General features: G+C 36.2%; 2 protein-coding genes across 3 annotated transcripts; both read left to right on the forward strand.

Moving 5' to 3' along the window:
• Nucleotides 1-10,065: 10,065 nt before the first annotated feature.
• LOC134259129 (uncharacterized) lies at nt 10,066-15,325 on the forward strand. Of its 2 annotated transcripts, none has more exons than XM_062741728.1 (2): nt 10,066-10,447; nt 12,411-13,665. In XM_062741728.1, the coding sequence occupies exons 1-2, from the start codon at nt 10,180-10,182 to the stop codon at nt 13,391-13,393; spliced, it is 1,251 nt and encodes a 416-aa protein (XP_062597712.1). In that variant the 5' UTR covers nt 10,066-10,179; the 3' UTR covers nt 13,394-13,665. The 2 variants fall into 2 exon arrangements, with proteins under 2 accessions (XP_062597712.1, XP_062597713.1); XM_062741729.1 differs by lacking the exon at nt 12,411-13,665 and adding an exon at nt 15,033-15,325 and having other exon boundaries at nt 10,067-10,447.
• A 4,739-nt stretch (nt 15,326-20,064) lies between these two features.
• LOC134259127 (tigger transposable element-derived protein 6-like) lies at nt 20,065-20,842 on the forward strand. Its single transcript, XM_062741725.1, has 2 exons — nt 20,065-20,490; nt 20,645-20,842. Exons 1-2 carry the CDS (start codon nt 20,065-20,067, stop codon nt 20,840-20,842), a joined length of 624 nt encoding a protein of 207 aa, XP_062597709.1.
• The last annotated feature ends 1,591 nt before the right edge of the window (nt 20,843-22,433 follow it).

The following is a 22,433-nucleotide window of genomic DNA, read 5'->3' on the forward strand; positions in this document are numbered from 1 at the left end:
CAGGGAGTTTTTATGTAAAATTTCATTGCAATAGCTCAAATGGTTCTAGAGATATCGTGTGGAAACGAAAGCGTTACAGACAGAATTTGCTTATTTATGACCTTGACCTTTTGACCTCAAAATCAATAGGGTTCTTCTTTAGTCCATAGGGAGTTGCTATGCTAAATTTCATTGCAAAAGCTGAAAGGGTTCTCGAGATATCGTGTGGAAACGAAAGCGTTACAGACAGACAGAAAGACGGACGGACGGACAAACCCAAATTAATATCCCCCACTTTTCAAGCGGGGGACAATTACGAAAGGTTATCACTTTTGCTTTTTACATTATGGTATATATTCTGATTGTGCAATATGACAGTGTGAACATTTCTTTCAGATGGAGAACTGTAGTAATAAATATATTAAGTTAATTGTGATTTCCTACTTTAATTGAGAGCTAATTATTGTCCCCCGCTTGAAAAGTGGGGGATATTAATTTGGGTTTGTCCGTCCGTCCGTCTTTCTGTCTGTCTGTAACGCTTTCGTTTCCACACGATATTTCGAGAACCCTTTGAGCTTTTGCAATGAAATTTAGCATAGCAACTCCTTATGGACTAAAAAAGACCCCTATTGATTTTGAGGTAAAAAGGTCAAAGGTCAAGGTCATAAATAAGCAAATTCTGTCTGTAACGCTTTCGTTTCCACACGATATCTCTAGAACCATTTGAGCTATTGCAATGAAATTTTAACATAACAACTCCCTGTGGCCTAATCAAGACCTCTATTGATTTTGAGGTCAAAAGGTCAAAGTTCAAGGTCGTAAATTTATACATTCTGTCTGTGTGTAATACTATCATTTCCGGGCGATATTTCAAGAAGATTTTGAGCTTATGCAATGTAATTTTATACCAAAACTCCCTAGGACGTCTCTCGCCCCTCTCAAAGTGCCCCGCCCCGTTTGTTTTATTAGTATTTATAGTATTACATGTCGCTATTTTTAGCGCAAGGGCATGAGGAGAGTTATTGCGTATAAAACAGGTTCTCGGCGGACTTTATGTTCTTATTACATCTATTAGAACTGTTTAATAAAGGCTAAATAAATCAAACGCCATGGATTGTGTAAAATTTTGAGAATACCGAACATGAAAACATGAATATATACATGTATGTGACTTCAGTTCTGCATTTATACTTCACACCGCGTAAAGCGAATCCGTGGTCTAATGGTTATGTCTCTCGCTTGAAGTGTGAGAGGTCCTGGGATCGAATCTCGGTCGATCCTTGCTTTTTTTTTTTAAATACTTTTTTTTTTTACTAAATGATAGTATTCAGCATGTGAAATGAAAAATTTCTGAGGTTATAAAATCATCATTAAGTGTGATAAACATTCCATAAAAAAAATCTTCTATACACATAATAAAGAATAAGCAATCAAATCTTTATATGCATATTGACATACATGTATTTTATTTGCTTCAGTATACATGTATACATTTAATCATTCTACAAATTCAGTCAGGGGGAGCCGACTTTTTCCCTAAGCGGGGGACACAAATTCTCTGAATTAGCTTGTTTATTTCTACAGTCAATAATAAATTCCATTACTCAAAAATACCATACATTATCAGATATGGATTGTGGAAAAATTCTATTATTGTTTATAACTTCATATACGTTATGAATGAGGTACATCGATAATATCTTAAAAAAAAGGTTATATGACGGTTTTTGGTCACGCTCAATGCCAGTTCGTCGCTGTGAAACATAATATACTTTTTTTGTTCAAAGGTAAATTATAGGTTTTATGCATTTTCGGAGAGAGAAAGAGAGGGAGATTTTGGTTATGAAATAAATTAAAAGAACAATATATGATAACATGTTTGCCCAAAGTCATCTGATAATCTATTTCCTCCTGGAGAAGCTTTACCTATTGAATCTCACCTGCGCCGAAGGATAAAGTGATCTTTTCTGTTCAAAATATGTTTGCTGCCTCTCGTAGTTGTCATCATTAACGTTTTACAATACTGGGTACGGTATGTATAACGAGGCGGCCCTGTCTCTAAATTTGATAGAAGTTTTTTTACAAACATGCCCACAATGTGTCCTTTTAAAATCATTTTATTTTTTGGAATTATCTCATACCATTTTTCCGCCAGAGGTTTGGAAAAATGGTGCATTTTCTTCAATAATTACAACTTTTGACGTAACGACGTCATCAAGAGTAGACGTTACTGATTTTAACGTTACGTTAAAAGAAATCTGTAAATTCTCTTAACCGAGAACTATTTACTTAATCCTGCCAATATTCCAGTAAACCATTTTGAACTTTCTTTCAATTCATCATATATCGTTGATAGTTTGATATAGTTTAATAATTTTCAGAGATATATAATTTTTTAACAAATGATTGTACCAGACACGCTAGTCTACGAAACTTGATTCATCAAGATGAAATGAGGTGAATACTTTAAAAAATGAACGTATTGTTGGTTTTTTTTTTTTTTTGGTTTTTTTTTTTTGTTTTTTTTTTGGCAATGAAAAATCTATCAACAGAACTCCCCCTTTCCATTCCAACAAATTGTGGCGCTATAAATGTTGGGTCTTTTTTAAATAAACTATTTCGGGGTTATATGATATGCCTTTTTTCAATTTTCATTGATTTTAGATTTTTTTTTACCCTCGCTTGAAAAGTAGAAGGGTATATAGTGATCGGGGTTTCCGTCCGTCTGTTACCTTTGGGGGTACCTCTCTTTTATGTTTTGCCATTGGAAACCCAAAATATATGTCAAACAAAAAATAAAATAGAAGGTGCACAATGGCAATAAGTTATTAAGATTCTGTGAAAGTTTCATTGAATTTCACTCACTACAGTGGTATGAGAGGAGTTGCAGATAAGAGATGAGTACCCCAAAGCGTAAAAGACAGACGTACGCACAGCTAGACGGACGGACAGACATACTGGGTTTCTATACAAAATAAGTTGATTTTCAAGTTGTTTTAATGAAAAATTCTTTTAAAAAAAAAACCACACGAATTTTACGGTGATATGGACTGGACACCCCTCCCCACCTTCCCAGAATTTAGTAGTACAATTTAGTAGTACTGTCTAACGGGCATAATTTTCTAAAACTTGTAGAAAATAAATATGCTACATTGAAATCTAGTGTATGCTTTAGATGGTTTATCAACGTAATTTAAGCTATTGGAAGTCTGTGCTTTTTGTTTTCAAAGCATTGATGTCGGCTGTAATCGATCGATCAATGGTCAGAGTCGAGTGGGCATCAACAGAAAATAGCAAAGGACTGTCTCTAGTTTGAAATCAAATTCTTGATATAAACTTGTTCATTTGTAGTCATTATAATCATGCTGATAACCAGTAACCCCACCCCCTCCACCCCCCTCTTTTTAAATGAAGACAAAATGCAAATAATCATAATGCAGTATAACAAGACACTTAAACATTTAGAAAATATCAAAATTCACTTCACGTTCCTTTTCTTTATTTACCTTTTTATAAGCTACACGGGGGTTGAGGGCACATTCCTGGTGGGGTCCGGGGAACGAATACCTACTATATGATATGTGTTTCTCCCTTTATTTTAGAAAAACAATCTTGACCTTGCAGGAATTTTAGAATACGTAGGTACATTTATGGCGGTTAAATAATATTTCGGAATATCTCGTACCATACATGTAGATCTATATGTTTGTGTTTAATGCTAGTGACAAAAAAATAAATAAAGCCTTTATTTATTTTAAAGGACTTAGATGTAATTATTTTTTTTTCAACTTATATACTAAACTGTACAAAACTGAAGTTAAATGACTGTTTTACAAAATACAACCATTTTTAAAAATCAAACGGGGGTAGGGGGGACGCCCGACGCACCGGCCCTGGATCCGCATGTTTATAATTTAAACTGTCTTGAAACACTGATGTCAACATTCTCATCAGCATGATAAATGTATAGCCTAAATCATACCAAAGAAAGCTGCATGATAATTTTCAATAGAACGTTAAAAAAGATTTTTTTCTTGAACAGTAAAGTCAATATCACGTCCTTTTTGAAGGAGGTACATGTATAAATTAATGTAAATTAATCCTCTTAACCATACCAACTTATGTCGTTATTACTGTTTTTCACTATATATACATGTATATATATATATATATATATTGATCGAAAATTTTTCATATCAATTATTTCATTATGGAAGACTGAAGAATTTGATGGCTCATTATGACGTCATGTTTTTTTCAATGTATTGCGTCATTAATTTACATGTAATGTCCCTTGATAAATTTTACGGAGAAAAGTTTTTGTGGTTTTCATAACATTCAGATACAGATAATTTTCTGTAAAAGTATAGACTAGATAATAAAACTTTAAGATTCAAACTTAAACAATAAATTTCTTTATAAGTATAGATTTTATTATGGAGGAAAAGTCACATCTATCCAAAAACGAAATATTTTCAACTGCAATTTTTCGTAAAAACGGACGTGGCCGCACTTTTGTACAGTTAATTTTTCTCTTGCATATTAGAAACCCATGTATACTTGTTCTTTCTGCGAAGTTTCGCATACGTACTCGGATGCGGCCATATCGAAATCCAGACTTGAAGATGAGGAAAACGTCCAAAATAGGTGAATTCCGGAATATTAGACCGGTTTTGAACGTTATATACACAAAAGGTCACGTGAGTTGAGGAAAATTGAAACCAATTTTTTACAAAGGGGAACCTTAACAATAAATTGACACAGTTCAAAAAATGTTATCGTGCGTTTAATTTTTGCCGATTTTACAGGGCCGCCTCGTTATACATACCTTTAATTCGGAAATTTGACGTGCTTATTATTCATCACTTTCCAATACCATAAAAAGCATGTGCAATTCTGAGTGTTCAAGGGTTAAATTTTGGTTAATAGAGTAGAAACATTCAGTAAAGGGTAACAGTTCAATTAATTTCATTCAATAACCACTCGAATGCAATCCAATAATTCTTATTCAGCAGAACAAACATGGACCTCTAAAACATCAGAGGTGGGATCAGGTGCAATGGAGGAGTGAGCATCCCTTGCCGATTGGTCACACTAACCATGTGCACTTTGTAATATTCGGAAAAATGGAAAAATCTGTAAACAATTCAGTGTGTAAAAAATGACCCAACAATCAGTATAAAAAAGTCAGTCAGCAGTTGGCCTAATGATAGACTGTATTTGCTGATAAGGTCATTGTATCGATCAAAGTTTTACGAAATGAGGTCTTTACCAATTACCTCTCTTTGTCCATCAGCTTGTTTTTAATTTGTACCTATTTTAAGAATTTCAAACAACTAATAGAAAACCTCTGCCTTCGTCTACAGATATAAACCTTTGGTCTGAATGAAGATACACGTTAAGGATTTTATTGCCCTTGGCAATATTTTAAAAAAAAAAAAAGATTGCATAATTGATTTTTAAAACATGCAGCATTTACTGCCACCCAGTAAATTCAAAATTTACAACATGACAGGCCTATGGCGCGTATGCTCCGCTCCTATTTTGTATTTGTTTAATGGAGTATTGAGCTCGAATACCGTTCCTTTATTATCTGCTAATATTTCATTTTATGGTTTGATAAATTTATTTTTATCTCAAGATATATATGATCGTTGAATTTGTATTTTTAAAGCACGCCTACGAGAACGAATAGTTACACTTGTCTACAGTTAAGTTCTTCGGTAAAAATCCGTATAATACAGATTATATACATATGTATGACATTTAATTTTAGAGGTTATATTTCCAGTTCAGTAAGCCTATAAACGTTTTAATGTTAAAAAAAAAACAAGAATTAAACGAAAGACACCAAGCAACTTTTGGACAATTTGAAATATCAAGGTTTTAACAAAATCAACAGTTTAAAAAATAAAAGTCCAGGCTTTTCAATATCACTGACAGCTGCTTTTTCAATAAAAATGGAACTCGTAAATTTACGTACCTTGTCATTGTTCATTTACAAAATTATATTATTAAAACATTCTCATTGTACACACAAGTCCTCTGAAGTCGATATCAAAAAGATGCTTGAGTTTCTGATTGACAATATCTATGAAAAGCAAATTTTTCCATACCAGGTATTCCAATTCACAATTTTTACTTTGAAGATGATCATTACCCGAGTTTATTAGCAGACCTATTTTTATATTCATATGAAGCAAAATTTGTGCAAAATATTATGCGTGAAAAGAAGAAAACAGTTGCTGTGACTTTCAACTCGACAATTAGATATATCGACGACATATTGTCAATTAACAATTGTAATTTCCATATTTATGTCGATACGATAATCCTAGTGAGCTTGCAAGTGAGATAAAAGATACGATAGAGTCTGACACATCTGTTTCATATTTTGATATTTTGCTTGAAAAAGACGTTAATGGTAAATCAAGCAAATTCAAAGAATTGTGGTCCCCGGCTTTCGGTGTCTTTGTGGGTGAGATGTCATTTTTTATGACATATTGTGTCTAATATGAATACCCTATCATATGTTATTTATTTATATATTACATGTATCACTGAAGTTGATTTAAAAAAATAAGATCAATCGTGAAGGTCAAGGTCAAAAACTGACGCGGTTATTCTTTATGTCAAAGGTAATGCACATGACAAGTTGTATACCTCTCTTTCAATTTCAAGTTCAACATGTGTTTGTCAAACACTGATGACCCCGTATGGCAACATAACGAAGATTGAACTTTTCTTAAATGCAAATCAAATATATTATTACCCAAAGTAGGGTTTTCTCACGAGAAATATGATTGTGAAATGCAAAATCCCTAACACCACCTGTTCAAAAGTTATGGTCAAGGATAAATTTTTGAAAGGTAGGTCAAACTTCAAGGTGACTAACATCTAACAACATTCCATAGATTTCACGAAAGGTCAAAGTAAGTACTTATTTGCTTGAAGAATGAAAACTTTTGCAGGCGACCATTTGATTGGTTCAATAGTTATGGCCAAGGTCAAAGTTTTTGAAAAGTAGGTCAATCGCCAAGGTCAAGGTCAAAGTTCTTGGTATTCAATGAAAGGTCTTCTCACAAGGATTACATATATGAAGTATAAAAGCCCTAGCCCTTACCATTCAAAAGTTATAGTCAAGGTTAATTTTTTTTATAAGTACGGAAATCTCCAAGGTCAAGGTCAAAAGGTCATAGCTGTTGGTATTCAATGAAAGGTCTTGCCACAAAAAATACATATGTGAAATATGAAAATCCTTGTATCTACCGTTCAAAAGTTGTGACGAAGGTCAAAATTTTTGAAAAATAGCTCAAACTCCAAGGTCAACTCCAAGGTCAAGGTCAAAGTTTTTGGATTTCAATAACAATTCTTCTCACAAGGATTACGTGTGTGAAGTATAAAAGCCCTAGCCATTGCCGTTCAAAAGTTATGGTCAAGGTTTTTTCATAAGTACTGAAATCTCTAAGGTCAAGGTCAAAATTGTTTGTATCCAATGAAAGGCTTTGCCACAAAAAATACATTTGAGAAGTATGGAAGCCCTAGCCCTAACCCTTTAAAATTTATAGTCAAGGTTAATTTTTTTTAAAAGTAGGTCAAACGCCAAGGTCAAGATTCTTGATATCAAATGAAAGATATTGTCACAAGGATTAAATATGTAAAGAATGAAAGCACAAGCCCTAATCCTTTAAAAGTTATGGGCAAGGTTTGCTTTTTAAAAGTAGGTCAAACTCCAAGGTCAAGGTCACCTAAGTAAAAAATTGGAATTTTTGTGTAAAAGTGGGTCAAGGTCAAGGTCAAATTTGGTGGTACCCAAAGAAAGAGCTTGTCACAAGGAATACACAAGTGAAATTGAAAGTCATAGCTCTACTAAATCAAGGTTAAAGTTTTTTCGGACAAACAGACAGACGGACGGACAAGACAAAATTTTATACACCAGAAATTTCGTTTACTGGGGCATAAAAATATATACTTTGTATTTCCTACAAAAATACTTTGACTATTGCATCCAGATTGTTTAATTACAAGAACCAGAAGTCTCTGTTGAGACTGAAGCTCTACTGGTTTGTACTTATAGCAAAAGAAGAGAAAAGTACTTAGGCAGTTGGGAATTGAAACTTTTCAACAGCAACTAATAGAAAAATGATCCTTGATTAAGTCTTTATGTTTTAGTGTAGTCTACTTGCATGCCACATTACATTATAATCAGACTAAAACTGTATTTGGAGTAGCATTTTGAGAGTATTAAACAGAAATTTCTATTTTTAGTAACCGTGGCAACACCGTTCATTGAAGTGAAAAACTATACACAGAATTATGTACCTTAGTGTAGTCTACTTGTGTGCCAAGTTATATTGAAATCAGACCAAAACTGAAGGAGGTGTACCATTTTGAAATAATTTCACAGAAATTTCTATTTTTAGTAACCACAGCAACACCGTTCATCGAAATCAAAAACCGATACACAGAATTATGTATCTTAGTGTAGTCTACTTGTGTGCCAAGTTACATTGAAATCAGACCAAAACTGTAGGAGGAGTAGCATTTTGAAAGTATTTCACAGAAATTTCTATTTTTAGAAGCACGTCAAAATAGATTTATGTACCTTAGTGTAGTCTACTTGTGTGCCAAGTTATATTGAAATCAGACCAAAACTGTAGGAGGAGTAGCATTTTGAAAGAATTTCACAGAAATTTCTATTTTTAGTAACCACGGCAACACCGTTCATCGAAATCAAAAACCTATACACAGAATTATGTATCTTAGTGTAGTCTACTTCTGTGCCAAGTTATATTGAAATCAGACCAAAACTGTAGGAGAAGTAGCATTTTGAAAGAATTTCACAGAAATTTCTATTTTTAGTAACCACGGCAACACCGTTCATCGAAATCAAAAACCGATACACAGAATTATGTATCTTGTGTAGTCTACTTGTGTGTCAAGTTATATTGAAATCAAACCAAAACTGTAGGAGGAGTAACATTTTGAAAAATTGTTTACAGACGGACAGACAGACAGACAGACAGACGGACGGACGACGGACGCATTACTATCGCATAAGCTCTTCTGGTCTCTGACCAGTAGAGCTAAAAATATGCCTAGCTATTGTCTAGTTCTTCAAATAACTAAAACATAATTCTCCTTCATGTTCTACTTCACATTATAACTATATAGTCCTGTTGGACACTTTATCATTGATGATGTAAAATAAAATTAACGATGATGTCCTTAAATCACTTATTTTAATAGGTCCTTAATTAAGGGAAACCCGATCTTTCAACTGGCGTTATAATTTCATAATTATTATAGATTCTGTAGAAGATTACATTTTACTGAAGTTAGGCAAAACCGGTTCAAATACATTTATTATACCTCATATAAATAATCACTACTAAAATAGAATCTTATTGGCTGAGAAGGTCACGCTACCGTCGTATTTTCCCTGCAACAAAACGTCGTGTTCCACCCCTTCGGATATCTCTTGTTTCATTTTCGTTTCCGATTAATGAACAAACCCGTAGAGTTCCGAATGTAGTCCGAAAAAGCTGACGTTTCCCAGGCTTTTCTACGATTTTGATATTTTACGTGCCAGGAAAACGTCAGAACCGGCGCCATTACAAAATCTGTGAAATCGCCGCCTCCATCCGTAGGCGGCATTCTCGAGTTAATTTTAGATACTTGCGAACCGAATTAAATTTCAAAGTAACAAGTTATCAATAGTGCAATACTTTCAATATTTAAGGGGGATGTACAAGCCATATTAGATCTAGTCTGGTGTAAAATAAGAAATACCAAGAATGTGCTTAATACTCTACTAAACTAGCTCAAAGTTACTTAAAGTGCTAATGCACTAATTACCTACTGTTAGAGACCAAAATTAGTAAATAATTAAGTTTATTTTGTTTTAATTAGGAGGAAATTAATCATGTTAGAACTGCGCAGCTACAGCATTTACGAGATGAAAAATGCATTGAAAATGGTGTTAGTTGCATTTACCGCCATGTGCGGTAAATGCCAGTTATCGAAGAAGAATAGCCTAAGCGCGATAACTCCCCTGACCTCAACCAAATTTCCAAAATAGCCCCAAGCCTTAAATGCGCTTGCGCACACATCCTCTTCGCTCGACGATTTTGATCAGACAGCATCAACAGAAAAATCACCTCCAAGTTGCAACCCATTACGTGGATTACTATATTAAACATGCTCCGTGCAAAAAGGACTACAAAGTCTCCATATGCCAGGCCCGGCCGAGCTCCAGCTGCCACCAAAAAGGCCAAAGCATCCAGGCCTCCAAGCACCGTGACTCAACCGAACCAGGTCACCACTGCTACAAGCACCGTGACTCAACCGAACCAGGTCACTCCTGACGCCATACCTCCAGCCTTATCAAACCAGCCTACAACTTCCTCAGGAATAGACATCCCTGACCCCTTAGAGTTTGAGGCATCGCCAACAATGCTTTCTACAGGTACTTCAGGCAGCACTAATACATTATCTAATTCAAGTGCAACAACACCAAATTCATTATGTAGCGTTTCAGACGCATTGGGCGTCCATGTCCCAGACAACCTGAGACAAAACATATATGATAATGCATTCATTCACTTGCATAAATTACTTCCTCTCAAACCAAATGACGAGCCCCAGCAACAGCTCGCATTTGTTGCTGGCGAATTAGTGCTAAAGGCTAAGCATAAAGAGATCAAAATAACTTCAATTGAAACATGGACAAATGCTTTCCTCATTTTCAGCAGCATTTACTTGACTAAGTTCCCTGAACACATTCAATCAATCCTTAAATACATTAACATCATACGCACTGCTGCACAGCGATCATCAAACTTAAACTGGCTCAATTATGACATACAGTTTAGACTAAAGCGCTCCAGGAACCATACTCTCGACTGGGGGTGTGTCGACGCAGAATTATGGCTCTTGTATGTGTCTCATGGCCACAACACTCTATCACAGCAAACCCCAAATTATACAACTAAATCGCCAAAATGCTTTGACTTCAATTACAAAGGCACATGCGGAAGACCATACTGCACTTATCAACATGCTTGCATTAAATGCTCCAATAATCACCCACTCATAAACTGCCGCTGGCACAACAGTCAGGCATTTCGCACAGAAAACTTTCGCCCATCCCAAGCCGAACATCCCCGCCAGCCCCCAAGCAGATTTCAGAGTAGAGGGTTCCCCCCAAACCAACCAAGGCCTCTGGGACTTGGCCCCAACCCCAGTCAACGTTAACATCCTAAAATCAATGCTAAAAGACTACCCCTTGCAACATATTGCTCATGAATTAATCAATGGTTTTCAATATGGTTTCAACATTTGTTATTCGGGTATACGGGAATATCAAAAATCTAAAAACATGAAATCTGCACAAACAAATTCACAGCAGCTCCAAGAAAAAATTGATCAAGAGGTTAAATTAGGTAGAGTAGCTGGGCCGTTCAAGAATATCCCCATGTCAAATATCAAGTGTAGCCCAATAGGCATTGTTCCCAAAAAGCAAGGGGGGTGGCGTATGATTTGTAACTTATCTGCACCAGAGGGAAATAGTGTTAATGACTTTATAGACCCAGATCTCTGCACCGTTCATTATACATCATTTGACTCGACAGTAAGAATGATAAAAGAACTAGGCAAGGGAGCTTTGTTGGGGAAAAAAGACATTTCTAGTGCATTCAGACTCCTTCCTATTCGCCCCGAGGATTTTTCCTTGCTTGGTTTTTATTTTAACAACTATTATTTCGATAAGTGCCTCCCATTCGGTTGCTCTATAACTTCAAAACGTTGCCTCGCGTCGCAAAATTACTCTTAAAGAAATGCAATCATTAGTTGGATCTTTGGCATTTATTTCTAAGGCAATACCTGCAGGGAGAGCCTTTTGTAGGCGATTTTATGACAGCCTATCACAGGGATACAAACAACACCATTATATCACTATCTCAAGGGCACTTCGCGAAGATGTAGATATATGGCTCGAGTTCCTGTCCGACTTTAATGGCACAACTGTATTCCCAGATATTCACTGGTCAGATAAAGACACTATTCACATATCCTCTGATAGCTCTGGTTCACTTGGGTGCGGGGTCATATTTGGTACACAATGGTCCTACCTACAATGGCCCTCAGAATGGTCACAACACGATTGTAGAGATCCGACTTATCTGGAGCTAGTCCCAGTCGCCCTTGCAATATACATATGGGGCCACAAACTACAAGGCAGAAAAATAATCTTGCATATTGATAACATGGCTGTTGTCGAGATAATCAACCAAAAAACATCAAAGTCACCAAGAGTTATGTCCCTCCTCAGGCCTTTTCTTTATAAAATATTAAAATACAATATCCAAGTCCGCTGCGAACATGTACCAGGTCATTCTAATTCTATAGCTGATGCCATATCTCGTTTTCAGTGGCAAAAGTTCAGGAAGCTGGCCCCCCATGCAGACTATTATCCCTGCCAAGTTCCTCTGGAATTCTGGAACCATTTGAGCAGGAAGTAGAACAACTACTCTCAGCATCAGTCTCTCATAACACTCAAGAAATATACCAGAAAGGTCTTGACTCATTTGCACAATTTAAAAAAAAATTTAACTTAACAGAAGTATGGCCCCCTCCCATAGACCAATTAATTAACTATATTGCTTACCTATCCTCAAAGGGGACAACATACTCTACAGCCAAAACCTACCTAGCTGGCTTAAGCTTCAACATAAAACTTGGTAATTTCCCAGACCCATGCCAATTTTTCATAGTTAAGAAAATGCTAAATGGCTTTAAACAACTAAAACATAGAAAAGATTCAAGAAGCCCGATAACATTTCCCCTATTAGTCAAGTTAATAGACTCGCTGCAACATGTGTGTCGCAATTATTATGAAAAATTACTGTTCTCCTCAGCATATGGGCTCGCATTCTTTGCTTTACTTCGAGTTGGTGAAATAACCACTACTAGGGCAAATACCCACAGTTCCCCATTATCAATAGAAAATGTATCAATATCCCAATCATCCATTCAGATCACTTTAGGGAAAACTAAAACAGATCAGCATGGCAAGGGCACAACAATGCACATTAACAGTACAAAGCACAATCAAGTCCTATTCCACAACGTTCTAGAGTACGCGACCCATAGACCATCACAAACTCAAACATCACAGTTTCTGTGCCACATGGATGGCTCACCCTTGACTTACTATCAATTCAATCAAATACTAAAGAAAGCTCTATCATTCCTCAAACTTGATATATCAACATTCAAATCCCATTCATTTCGCATAGGGGCTGCAACTTCATTGTATATGCAAGGTACTCCAGAGCAAGAAATCAAAACCATGGGTAGATGGAAATCCAACGCTTTTAAGTCATATGTTCGCCCTAATACTGTAGTCTTGTAGATAGTCAGTCTTACTAACTGTAAGCTAAGTTTGCAGGAACTCGCTGCAAAGTATGGATTGTTGGATCTTCCATCATCAGACGAGCTGAAGATTACTGCACACGTTCACCAATTGGCCAAAACTTGTCTCTGGAGCACTTAAACATAGATGTAACCTGGTCCGGATCTGGGGGACTAAAATGGGAGCAACTTGATCAACACATTGCTAGTTTGTTAAATCGCCATAATGAAATCATTCCTCAAGTTCTAATAGTTCACTGCGGTGGCAACAGTATCGGCATTCAGTCCCTTAAAAAATTACAAATAGCCATGAAATCATTATTAGCCTCCATTCATAGAAAATTACCAAACACTCTTCTTGTATGGTCAAACATACTTCCTCGCAAATACTGGCGTTACATGATTTCGAGCGAAGCTGCAGAGAAATCTAGAAAAAGAATCAATAATTCCATTGGTTGCTTTGTTGTGCAAAAGTTAAATGGGGCCCTCATTCGTTACCCAGATATTAGAATTGATCAGCCCAAATTATTCCTCGATTGTGTTCATTTATCAGATCTTGGAAATTCTATTTTTACAACTACAATTCAAACGGCATTGTCCAAGTTTCTGACTTCCAGTCAAAAGGTTTTCCCCACACTCCCATAAAACACAGTATCTGTGCATGGCTTGTAAAAGAAACACCTTCACACCATCCCATATTCATGATAGTAGTCGCAATTGCACTGAGTTGCATTGCATCCTTCCCTCTCCCCTCCCCCCCCCCCAGTTATGCTGATTGATGCTTTGATATGTTGTGTTATATTGCTTTGCCACATTATTCATTGATGATACCCTGCATATTGTTTTTGTATTGCTTTGAGAATCATTGCGTTGCATAAGACATGATGTCTTGTTTGCCAAATTGTCCGCCACTTGTTGGCGGATGGATTGCTGTCTCGAAATTCGCGCACAGCAATCCACTTGGCAGAATTTTGCAACAGGCCATCGCTGGCAACTTCTGTTTACCCTCCAGGGTTGTCAGCACCATATGGCTCCGTTTCTGCAAACCGTAGGCGCCAAATGCCAGATTGAGGATCGGCGCTTACTCATTGACACTTGCAATAATACTTGATCATTGTCCATTGTTTGATACCATTGATTTATTATGTAATAACCTATCTTAAACAAAATAAAGCCATGACAGATACTGCCATTCTGAATTGCTTATTCTTTCGAGATAATTGCATTTACCGCCATGTGCGGTAAATGCCAGTTATCGAAGAAGAATAGCCTAAGCGCGATAACTCCCCTGACCTCAACCAAATTTCCAAAATAGCCCCAAGCCTTAAATGCGCTTGCGCACACATCCTCTTCGCTCGACGATTTTGATCACCCACCCGCCCCCACCATTTTATGTAGATTAATATTCCTCATCTAATCCACACAGTTTTTTCCTTTACACCGATCATCCATAAAACTTGCTTACATATACCAGTCATCCATAAAAACTGCTTACATATATACATCACCCTATTCAGTTACGTACGCGGATATGCATACATATAGTATTTTTATCATAGGTATGTTAGGGCATAAATATGGTGCATTCAATTATTATTAGTTTTCTCCTGTGTTTCTGCTGTTATCATTTCCGATTCCAGCGCAACATCGTCCCTCGTCATGGCTTTAGAGATCCTTCCAGGCTGCAATCCATGCCGACGAACTACAGAATTTTGCAACAAGCCATCGCTGGCAACTTCTGTTTACCCTCCAGGGTTGTCAGCACCATATGGCTCCGTTTCTGCAAACCGTAGGCGCCAAATGCCAGATTGAGGATCGGCGCTTACTCATTGACACTTGCAATAATACTTGATCATTGTCCATTGTTTGATACCATTGATTTATTATGTAATAACCTATCTTAAACAAAATAAAGCCATGACAGATACTGCCATTCTGAATTGCTTATTCTTTCGAGATAATTTGATTCATTGATAATATGGCTACAACCGTTTGTTTCGCTTTTTTCTTGTCATTATCAATAATTCTTGAAAATTTGATTTTTCATATGGGTGTCTTCCTGAGGCCATGTGTTTATTTCGTCCGCCATTCCTCTGTCACACAGAGTTCAAATAACATTGATTTTAGAATAAATGCGACCATAATAACATCAAGACAAGAAATAACTAAGTAAAAATCATTAGTTTATATTACTTACTACTTTTATTTGTTGCATCGCATCGTCTAATTAATGGAAAAAACTCGATTTTAACCCCACTCCAGCAAATCGGGAAAAACTGTTCTGTTTACAGCTCGAATTTCCTCGATAATATCATTCCACTGAGCACGTGGTTGGCATGTGCATATATCTGCTGTGGATAGATGCGTTTATTACTATGATTATATCTAATTTTTCATGGAACAAGTCTTGATAATTTGTTGGTTTCTTTAAAACTCAAGAAAAAAGATAAAATATGTCCTAAACATATGTGTTTACGGCGGGTCTTTTTTCTGTGGTGATAGAAGTTATTTTCAAATGGGGCACTGCAAGGAGGATGCTAAGCATTTTATTTGAAAATGTTAAACAATATGCGGTGCATGAAAAACAAGTTGTAATTACATGTCTTACATTCGAAAAGTTGGTACATATGTCTACTTTGTTTAGCAGTTAGATAGAAAAAATAGGCAGTTAGAGGATTTCCTTCAGGCACCTCACATAAATAGCTAGATTGTTTGCAATGAACCACACATTGTATGGAGTAATGTTTGGACATAAAAACGCATCATGTCTCCTTATGTTGACAACGTTGTAAGCTCCCGCTCATTGAACATACGAAGCTTGATAAAATATATGGAGTTGTTTCTTTGACATTTAGAAGCAAGCACAGTGTTTGCAAAGAAAGGTCCATTACATATGCTATGTCTATCATCGCAAAAAAAAAAAAAATGAGAGCCCCCCCCCCCCCCCCCCCCGAAAATGCTATGTTTGTTCTTCAAAATTTAAATCCTTAGGAATTTTTTTTCTTACCTATATATATGGACCCAATAATTTTTCCCTGAGTTGGGAGGACCACCAAACGTCATTTAAAAGATGGTATAAAATTTTTAAGGAGGAATGCCACACCAACTTTTTATTTTATAGATCTTTGAGTCATCCTTTTTAAACAATGGTTACAGCATTGAAAGGCCGACATTAGCTCTTAATTATTTTATATGAATTTTTTTGTATTTTTTCAGAAAACGAAAAAAATTATTTACATTTAAATTAGATGCTTTCTTGTAAAATTTTTGCTGTAAATGAATGCATCACATGAATACCTAATAAAATATGTAAAGAAAGTCTGGTTAGACTTTTTAATTTTTTTTATAAAAAATTACATATTTTAAAAATTACATCTTTACATATTTTATTAGGTATTTATGTGATGCATTTATTTACAGCAAAAATTTTACAAGAAAGCATCTAATTTGGACGTCAATAATTTTTTTCATTTTCTTTGAAAAAATACAAAAAAATTCAGATAAAATAATTAAGAGCTAATATCGGCCTTTCAATGCTGAAACCATTGTTTAAAAAGGATGACTCAAAGATCTATAAAATAAAAAATTGGTGTGACATTCCACCTTAATTATGTTGATTTTTTTCTTTACTCTGTAAATTTGTAATTTTGACAAAAAGGGCAAATAGACGAAAGTTTTTTTTATTTATTAAATCTCCTAACCCACTCTGAATTATTTCATTCCTTTTCAAATGTTGCTGCGCTGTAATGAAAATTGTAAATGTTTATTTGACAGAGTATACGAGGGGTGATCAAAAAGTATACGATATCTAAGTATTTGATAGTTATATTATTGTTGAAATATTCAAGTATTTTTCAAAGTGTAAATTGGAGGTCTTTGATAGCATATTGCTGAGACGTCGTGCATAGTATTGGGGTTTGAAATTGCGTAACTTGTAACACTGTAAACCACGGGCGTTAGTATTTTTGGTCATTTTATCGTTTTGGCTACAGTGATTTTTCTGCCAATTTGTACGATGCTTCTATAATGTCTGGTGATGATGTCATACAATATCCATTTTTAATTTTCCAGTTTACTGGCCGATTTCGACTGTTCGTAAAATTGAGAGGGTTCCGTAATATGTCGTGTTCTTGTCAAGTAACAAGAAAAGATAGAATGTTTGGAAAAGATTTTTAAATATATAGCAGGTTCTTTTCGTAAAACTAAGTTGATAAATGAAATGTGCAAAGCAAGAAGTAGTCAAATGTTTCTTTAGAAAAATTTAAGCAAGTAGTAGGACAGATTAATAGAGCGATTTTGAGGTCTAGTCGGTTTTGTTACTACGACACAAATATGCGTCTAATGGTATTTAACCGGGCGTATAGCACCAATATTAGCTGTATTCCCTATTTACTGGGAAAACTTGTAACAAATAAAATATTATTTTTAAAATGTGCAAATAAATAAAATTGTGTATTTAAAGAAACTCTAAAAAGTAAGACATTTTTAAGAAAACGGGAGCAAAAATTGGATGTCTAGTCTAATTTGTTACGCCTTTAATTTTTGACGTTTTTACGCTTAAACGACGTGTGTAATAACGTCAGAAAAGTATATTTTGACGTTACAAAATCAGCCTCAATTCTGTGAACGACGTCTTAATTAAAAACACATCCCTTTTCAAACTTGCTTTCACAGGACAACATAACAAGTATCATATTTAACCATCTACCTTCCTTCACTAAAACAATCTATCCAATCATTGATTGAATTTAGAGGAAGTCATTTGTCTTAATAAACTGTGAACAAATTCTTATACGCTACTTCAAAGGCATATTTAAGATATACCATAAAAATTTTAATCGTTTGTTGAACGAGTTCCACTGAGACAACCATTTTTCGTCACAACTATCTGCATAATGACATCATTTTCACATTGTGAGAAAAACTTTATTCAGCATATGCTATTTATAGAACTTGTTTGGCTATTTGTGCACCAAATTTGTTTCTAATCTGAATTGTGGTTTTGTAGAGATAGTTCACGAACTTTTTGATCACCCCTTGTACTAGTAGGTACTAAAACAAGGTCATTCATATCGATTTTATGTGTTTAATTTCTTTGTGTTTCATTGGTGATAATTAAAATTTTGATAGATATTTATGTTATCTGTGGCAAACTTACAAACTCTTAATTCTTAACTTTGATGGTACTCATTTTTCCTTACCATGAATCAATGAGTTTAAGATATTTTCTTTTATATTAATACGTACACTATTTTAAAACTGTTCGATAATAATACTAAATAAATTACTTCAAGCCACACTATAACACATTTCCTCTTTTAAAAGTGTTCATACTATTTGAAATATTTTGCAACTGTAATTCTCTTCTACATTTAAAGATTGTTATGTCCCTCCATATTAAGAAGAGGTCTGGAAAACAAAATTCTGTGCTAAAAATAGACCACGTGCTGCTATCCGTGAACTACTTTCATGGTTCTTTACACTCTTTTTGAAGGCAACGATACCTTGTTTTAAACTTGAATTTATCATTTAAAAGTGCAAAATTGAGACATTTTTTCAACAAATGGTTGTAGAGAGAACATTAATGCACAGTTTGCGTATTTTTTTGAATTTTTTAAGGCTCTGCTGAATTCTGCAGCTGCGCAGTTCTAAGGAGCATTTCAAAAGCATTTTTCTGCAAAAGTATAGATTATATATGCACAATATGCATTCAGTTATGCATATTTATCGTATCTTTATCATAAGGACTTACAATTTGAACAAAATATAATGTATTTTAGCCATTTGAAGAAATGTTTACATTTTGTTCTCACTGCACTTAAGGTGGCCGTACATCCCCCTTAATAATACAGGTAACTCTTGATGACTCGAACTTCGTTCTATCGAAGTTCTTGATCGCTCGAAGTGAGTCTCCGGTCCCGCTTTTTTTCCCTATGTAACTAAGCAAATTCACTCTTGATTTCTCGAACTCTTGATCTCCCGAAACCCTTGGTAGCCAGATCAGTAGATGCTACTCAGAAATCAATTTTACGAAAAGTTGCCTCGCAGTGCAGTATTACTGAGCAATCTGGTGAAGGACCCGGTCCGTTCGGGGGGATAACCAGATCAGTAAATTCTGCACCTAATGCAAAGTCTGCATTAGGAGGCAAAGGCGTATAAAGAAAACTCAACATGAAAAGTATTAACACATAGTATGAAGCAGTTCTGGAGGTCGAGAGGGGGGAGAAATCAAAATCTCAGATAGCCAGATTTCGGCGTACCGCCCAATACACTTTCAACATGGCTGAAAAACAAAGAAAAAAAATTAAATGAATACCTACCAGCAGTTCAATCCCAAAAGAAAGAACAGTAGAACGGGTACATTTAATGATGTTGAATCTGCCACTTTAAAAAGGTTCAAAGTTGCCAGAGACCAGAACATTCCCATATCTGGACCAATGCTAGTTACAAAAGCAGAAGAGTTTGCCAAGAAACTCAATGTAGCAGACTTTAAGGATCTAACGGCTGGTTACAAAATTTCAAATCCCGACAAGGGATTACGTTCAAAAGAGCCTGTGGTGAAGAAAAGTCAGTTGACACGCAGTCTGATGATATGTCAGTCTGGCAAGAAAAACTGAAACTTCTTCTCACACGCTACCCCCTAAAGAAATTTATAATGCTGATGAAACCGGCATGTTTTTCCGCTTGCTGCCTGACAAAACCCTTGAATTCAAGGATATATTAGACTCTCATGGCGGCAAGAAAAATAAGGAAAGATTAACCGCTATGGTGTGTGCTAATATGGAAGGCACAGACAGGCTGCCGCTCCTTGTGATTGGAAAGTCCGCCAATCCTCGCTGCTTCAAGAACGTCCGGTCCCTTCCCGTGGAGTACAACACCAACAAGAAAGCCTGGATGACCGTAGACATCTTCTCTACCTGGGTCAAACAGCTCGACAAGAAGATGAAGAGAAAGAAACGAAAGACTGCCCTTGTCATCGACAACTGTCCGGCTCACCCAAAGATCCCCGCGCTGCAGTCCATAGAGCTGATATTTCTGCCACCCAATACAACATCCAAGACCCAGCCCATGGACCAGGGAATAATCCAGAATATGAAGGTCCACTACAGAAAGAGAATTCTCCTACGCTAAATCTCCGCCATTGATAAGAAAGAGACTCCACACATCTCCATCCTAGATGCCCTACATACCCGGTATGCTGAGCAAAGCTTGGGCCTGTGTCACTGTGAAGACCATTTGAAACTGCTTCAAGCATGCTGGTTTCGCCAACAGTACCACAGCAGAGGCCGAGGAAGAAGATGATGACTTTGACATTGACGATAACATCCTTTTGTCGAGATTACGAGACCATGGCCTGACCCCCGATGTCCTGCAGCAGTTTACCAACGCCGACAACGCACTTCCGACATGTGCCGACTTAACAGACGATGACATCTTAGAGGAAGTCTGAATGAATCGGGAGGCAGAAGCAGCCCAATCTGTAGAAGAGAACAATCCCGATAACCGCCCTGCCCCCTTCATACTTTGAAAGTGTATCTAGTGCACGTGACATTGTGCACGTCCTACCTTCAAAGCCGTGCCGATAGTAGTGACAATTTGATTAACTTTTAACATTATTTGTGATCTTGTGAACAGAGACATTTTCAAGAAGAAAATTGCCCACCAATCGCACATTTCGAAATTTTTTAAGTGATCATGTTTTAGCGTAGTGACTATGCCAGTGCTGACTGTATTCATGCTTGTCCAACAAACTAAAATGACTGTGCTTTTATTTGTGTGAGTAAATATTAATGCTTGAATTGACACTTCATTTGAAATATTTATTAAAACAAATGTGTGCTTAAACGCTTAATAGATCTGCATGTAAATTGTCTGGTATTTTAAAGCGCTAAAAATCATATGATTTTCATTACATCGTTCGTTCATATACAATGGATGCATTTTATATCTGATGTTCATCATACGTGGAATAAATAAATATTATGACAAAATATATTTTCTCTTTTATTAACTTAAAAAAACGTCCAGATCTGTATATTCACCTCAAAAATATAAAGGAGAATCGTTGTTAAAGCATGTGTGTAAGATTATCTCTGGAATGAAGGACTGAATCATCTTGAAAACTCGAACTCTTGATCTCTCGAAGTTTTCGCTCGGTCCCGTGGACTTCGAGTATCGAGAGTTACCTGTGTAGTTTTTTTGGTTCATTTATAAAATGTACAATCCGTTAAAAAGATTTTGTCACACTGTCGAAATTTGTCTTTATTTCGTGCATTTTAAAATCTTACAAGTCCTGGAACGAAATGTGGAGTGATATTTTCTTTTCATCGATATTGGTTAGTACTAGAGCCATTGTGCTTTTGATAAATTCTGATTTCGACATTTACTTGGTTCGCAAGTAATAAAAATGACCTCCGGTTGGAGACGGCTAAATTTCCAGTTTTCGTAATGGCACCGGTTCTTACGTTTTCCTGGCACGTAAAATATCAAAATTGTGAAAAAGCCTGGAAAACGTCAGATATTTCGGACTGTTCACAATGATGCAGACGACAACAAACATGGCAAGGTTTCACCAGCCTGATAGTGAGGATATTGCATTATTATTGAATGGAAAGGACGCTATTGACACAAACAAAGCAACGAAAGTGGCAGTCAATTGTTTTCGTGACTATTCGGCGGAGTGCTTTGATTTAACAACGGATTTTGAGGATTTACCCGTAGAAGATTTAATTGATTGATTGTATGTTATTTAACGTCCCTCTCGAGAATTTTTCACTCGTATGGAGACGCCCCCACTTACCGGTGGAGAGCTACAAACTTCGTCCTATACTCGGCACTCAGGGCCATTGAGCAGTGCATGAGGGATCTTTTTCGTGCCAGCACCTACTGCGACACGGGACCTCGGTTTATATAGTCTCATCTGAAGAGACGGTCTCCATGCACGTCCCACGGTGGGATTCGAACCTGCGACGTAAGGATTGACTCCTTACTTCGCGACTCTAGAGCAGACGATGTAAACCACTGTGCCACGCTGGCGACTG

Source organism: Saccostrea cucullata, unplaced genomic scaffold, assembly GCF_032062105.1.
Source record: "Saccostrea cucullata isolate Sc308-1 unplaced genomic scaffold, CSIRO_AGI_Scuc_v1 ctg881, whole genome shotgun sequence".
NCBI classification, from domain to species: domain Eukaryota; kingdom Metazoa; phylum Mollusca; class Bivalvia; order Ostreida; family Ostreidae; genus Saccostrea; species Saccostrea cuccullata.